Source organism: Lipotes vexillifer, unplaced genomic scaffold, assembly GCF_000442215.2.
Source record: "Lipotes vexillifer unplaced genomic scaffold, Lipotes_vexillifer_v1.1 scaffold778, whole genome shotgun sequence".
Classification (NCBI taxonomy): Eukaryota; Metazoa; Chordata; class Mammalia; order Artiodactyla; family Lipotidae; genus Lipotes; species Lipotes vexillifer.
The window spans coordinates 2,976,449-2,981,840 of NW_006774127.1; the positions used below are offsets into that span (position 1 = coordinate 2,976,449).

The 5,392-nt window shown below is 42.0% G+C and overlaps 1 protein-coding gene across 1 annotated transcript; it reads left to right on the plus strand.

Annotated features, from left to right (window-relative positions):
* Positions 1 to 2,389: 2,389 nt before the first annotated feature.
* Positions 2,390 to 5,154, plus strand: LOC103071987 (oncomodulin). The gene is made up of 4 exons (XM_007448872.1): positions 2,390 to 2,450; positions 3,017 to 3,149; positions 3,597 to 3,706; positions 5,129 to 5,154. The coding sequence occupies exons 1-4, from the start codon at positions 2,390 to 2,392 to the stop codon at positions 5,152 to 5,154; spliced, it is 330 nt and encodes a 109-aa protein (XP_007448934.1).
* The last annotated feature ends 238 nt before the right edge of the window (positions 5,155 to 5,392 follow it).

Genomic DNA, 5,392 nt, shown 5'->3' on the forward strand with positions numbered 1-5,392 from the left:
GGCATGTGGGATCTTCCCGGACCGGGGCACGAACCCGTGTCCCCTGCATCGCCAGGCGGACTCCCAACCACTGCGCCACCAGGGGAGCCCCATGGGATCAGTTTTGACTTTTAAAAAACTTGAATTCAGCCTCAAAAAAAGAAGGAAATCCTGTCATATGCTACCACATGGATGAAGCTTGAGGGCATTTTGCTAAGTGAAAGAAACCAGTCACAGAAAGACAAATACTGCACGATTCCACTTCTAAGGGGCATCTAAAGTAGTCTAACTCTTAGAGACAGAAAGTAGCATGGTGGTCGCCATGGGCTCGGGGAGGGGAAATGGGGATTTCTTGTTCAATGGGTATAGAGATCGGTTTTGTCGGATGAAAAAGTTCTGGAGATTTGTTGTCCAACCATGTACATGTAGTTAACGCTACTATGTGGTGTGTACACTTAAAAATGGGTAAGATGGTAAATTTTATGTTATGTGGTTTTTTTACCACAATTTTTAAAAAAGAGTCTAGCACAGTGATGGCCACATAGAGACTATAAATGTTTGCTGAAAGTAAAAGCAAACAAACCAACAAAAACAAATCATGAGGTCCCAAGTCCTGGCCTCATATATTTTCTGCAAATTTTACCTATGGGGTTGGGAATGGTTGGTTGTTTTCCTCCTTTTTGCCTTTTTAGTGTGTGCAATTTAAGATATAGCTGAGAGCAACATGGATGCAACTAGAGATTATCATACTAAGTGAAGTCAGAAAGAGAAAGACAAACACCATACGATATCACTTATATGTGGAATCTAAAATATGACACAAATGAACCTATCTACAAAACAGAAACAGGATCACGGACATAGAGAACAGACTTATGGTTGCTAAGGGGGAGGAGGCTGGGGGAGGGATGGAGTGGGAGGTTGGGATGAGCAGATGTAAGCTTTTATATGTAGAATGGATAACCAACAAGGTCCTACTGTATGGCACAGAGAACTAGATTAAGTATCCTATGATAAACCATAATGGAAAAGAAAATTTTAAAAAAGAATGTATGTATGTGTATAACTGAATCACTTTGCTGCTCAGCAGAAATTAACACAACATTGTAAATCAACTATACTTTAATAATAATAATAAAAAGATATAGTTGAGAAAAACCAAAGTCAAGACTTTGTTGGAAAGTCATCTAACCAGTGCCATGCCCTGGGCTGGACAAGTCCTTCGTATCCATGTGACACTGACTTCGAGTCTGTCAGGCCTAAACTGAGGTCGGCCTCACGTGTCCACAGTTTCAGAGGCGGACCACAGACCTGCCTCTGGCAGCAGCTTCTAACATCTGGGGGGCCCTTTTCAGTTTACAGAGCACCCCCAGGTGTGTTTACCTCACTTCAACCACTGTCTCCTCCTTACCCAGGCCTCTGGCGCCTTTACACTTTGCCAGCAGGGCTGGTTTGCAGAATCGAAACCTTCCTTAAGGCTTGTTGAGGTTTGGTTTTGAAAATTGGCTGTTCCCACCCACATTCCCTTGAGATATAAATAGAAAAAAAAAAAAAGAGGTTTAATTAGTAAAGCAAGACATCTGAGCTACGTCCACCTGATCCTTGAAAAGGAAATCCGAGAGGTTCTTACTATCGCTTTTTCAATCCTATATAAGGTAGGTCAGTAAGGCAGCAAAACCGCATCTGTTTTTTTTTTTTTTTTTTTTTTTTGGCTCTTTCAACTCTTTTCCCTGATTCTTCTTAGAGGAAAATCTAAAACGGTGAGTAGCTGGTGGACCTACCAGACCCCAGACTCTTCTTTCTTACACGCATTCATATTAGGTTGGTGCACGCTGTGCTCAGATTCTCTTTTCCCATGGAGTTGACACATGGATGGATTTTGATCTCTGGTAGATGGGTTTTTTGATGTCTCTGATTCCCATCCTTCAGGACAGATAGCAACCCTTCCATAGAAGGTCTGCAAGCAGCCCAAGCTCTATCCTTCCCTAAACAGAATTTGCAACACTGCATTTCTCTGGCTGGTGTGTTAAAATGTTATTGCATTTGTAACATGGTTTACTTCTGAATGGTTTGTAGATGCCTACGTAAGTGATCGATGATGTAATTATAATTTTTACAAGAAAACAGAATTGAATTGTCCTTTAGGTTGTATTTTTAAATTTCATCTTTAACTCCATTCAGGAGAGGGCACTGAGACACAGGGGACTGGGATCTTCTTGATATTTGGTTTTTATTTGGATATTCTGTCCCAGTTCTTAATACAATACTATGCTTATCACATTTTAAAATTTTTCAACAAATTTGCATTTTCTGTGGGCCTGGGGGTGGGGGCGGTGTAGTCCCCCCCAGACATGCATGTTTCTGCTTGCCATTCACCACATCTTGTTTATTCTGTGTGAACAGGTGGAAAATGAGCATCACAGATGTCCTTAGTGCTGATGACATTGCAGCAGCCCTGCAGGAGTGCCAAGGTAAAGCGGAAACAGGGCAGGGGTGGGTTTCTCTCACGTACCTCTACCTCCCGAAAAGCTACAAAAATTAAAATGTGAACTTTGCTGAAAATTCATGGGATCAGAGAAAAACTTATTAGCTAGATAACTACAATGATAAAAATATGAGATCTGAACATACGATCACATTTCTGTAAGGTGAAAGAAACTTACTAAACGTGAAAAAAAGGAATCGGTGGATGCCATGTAGCCTGTTTGAATCCCATGATTGCATTTCTTCCACCAACTAGACCAGTGATGCTGGCATCTTGGATACACAGCCAGTAAAAAGAGCAGGGGGAGGCACAGAGGAGAGGAGGCGGGAGAAGGGGAGACGGACAAAGTCAAGTGGAGAGGGAAAGCTGGGAAAGGGGAAAGGAGGTGAGAGCACAAAGCCATCCAGTCTTGGCTGCCTCAAAATCTCGGTCCCTGTAGCTCAATGCTATTATGAAAAGTAGTATTTTTAATAACCTATGTTTTCAACACTTTGGCCCAAAGACAGAATGCAATCCAGTGAGCATCAGAATAACCCATTCTCTGTTCTTCAGACCCGGATACTTTTGAACCCCAAAAATTCTTCCAGACATCGGGCCTCGCCAAGATGTCAGCCAGTCAGGTGAAGGACGTTTTTCGTTTCATAGACAACGACCAGAGTGGGTACCTGGATGAAGAAGAGCTGAAGTAAGCTTCGTCCTAAGCCCGTCTGGCACCCCAACATTGCTAGCTGGGGCTGGGGTGTAGTGGGGGCCAGCCTCCTAAGTATCCTTCAGTGTCCAGCCTTGATGCTGGACACTCAGCAGATTCTCACAAAAGGGAAGAACATGAGTCGGTGGGCCACATATCCACCCACGCAAAACACTAAACATGGGCACCAAAGACTGTGGGTACAAAAATTCATTAGTCTTAGACGTTTTCTTAGGCAAATGGACTTATAACAAAATTCTGGAAAGATGTTTTAAAACAAAATGCCCACCGTTAGTCTCTACAATGAAGGAAACCTTTGCCTGCTAAGATCTTGACTGATTATTGCAACTGTTGGAATAGACGGTTTGCTTCAAGAGAAAGGGGTAAGCATAGAAGTATGTGTGGGTTTTCAAAACAGTCCCCTCAATCTTTATTATCCTGTAGGTTTTTCCTCCAGAAGTTTGAGAGTGGTGCTAGAGAACTGACCGAGTCAGAAACCAAGTCCTTGATGGCGGCTGCAGATAATGATGGAGACGGGAAAATTGGGGCTGATGGTATGTTCACACCTGTACACAGCATAAGAGACTTTAGCTCAGGGAGCATCCGGGGCAGGGAGCTTAGGCCATGAGATCAGACAGATATGGGTTAAAGTCCCCCTTTCTTAACCTTGCTGAGCCTCAGTCTTCTCATCTGCAAAATAGAACTAAAGTGAGGATGCAAATGATGTATGTCAAGACTCTGGCATGAGTCCTGGGGATGTACCATAGAAGCTGGTCCCACTGGTCACTGTCTATGAACCAGAAAATACTCTTCACCTGACCAGGGTACTAGCTACTTTCCTGGCCAATTATTCGCAAGACACCCTAATGCACCTTGAAAATAATGTAAGGAATCTCCACCAGTGGGATGTGTGTCTCTCTGAATAAGGGAAGGACTGACATTCTCAAGTATGTATCATAGTAAAGAGTCTACTGACTTGAGTAGAAAAACCTCTTAGCTTTCAAGGGTTTAAACAAATACATTTTATTGGACAGTAGCCCGAAATATTAGAGAATAAATCAATCATCATTTATGCAGTCTTCTGTATGCAGAGCCTTATATTCAAATTTTAGCATAACTGCATGGCTGTAGGATTATGTTTATCTGATTTTGTCATGTTGCTTACATGATTTTCACCTACTTTGTGCATGTCAACTCAGGAGAACTTATGTGTGGTTCTTATGGTGGTACTAATTAAACTGTAAAACTGCTACTTTAGATCCTCATTTTAAAAATCTATTCAAGATGATACCACTATAACTTACTACATGGGACTTAACGCACCTTGTATAGATAGGTCAGAAAAATAACTTAGGTAAGGGAAAGTTGATTTATTTAAACCTAACCATGAAAGACTTCCAAATAAGCAAAGCTTACCGATAAATATAAAGCAAATCCCCAATTTTCAATTTCAGTCTGTAGCATCCACACCTTATTATTATTATTATTATCTTTTAGTAATATAAATTTGGGGGGTAAGGTTAGGGTTCAGTAAAGAAAAGTTAGTTCAAAGTCCCGCTCTATTAAATGTTTCCTAAATATGCAATACATAGCTACTTAATAGAAAAAGAAAACCTCCCATTTCTGTCCTGAATTGACGAGACAAAAGGTTGAGTGAGCACAGATTGTGATGGGCCACTATACTGAATTCACTCATTGTCAGAGAGAAATAACTGGGTTGGCAAGTTCTAACACAAGGGGCTCTATCGAAAAGCTAAAGATGTTTGTTAGATTAGGCAGGAAGATGGAATGCTGCAGAGTGTCAGGACCGGTGGGCAGTGACACCTTTTCTTCCTTTTGTGCCCTTGGTGGGGGCCATGCCCATCATCTGACAATCTGCTTCGTTCCCTTTCCTCTTCAGAACTCTCATTGGCCATAGCACTCTGTAAAGTACCAAGCCATCCTGGCTGACCCTGTTCTCACCTCTTCTGTTCTAGAATTCCAGGAAATGGTACATTCTTAAAGGGCCCAGACTATGGAGATAGAATCAGCTGGAAGGCCTCCAAAGCCCCAGGAACTGGGACACCCCACATCCTGCCCCTAATTTATTTATTAATTTCCCCCGAAATGCTTCTGCAATTTGCCCATTGTTTTAGTGAGGTCATAAGACAGTCATCCGTGACTTTTTGGTGGTGGGTATGCCCTGATGACTCCTGTAAGATCCTCAGCAGACAAAAAATGCCTTTTAAAAAAATCATCCA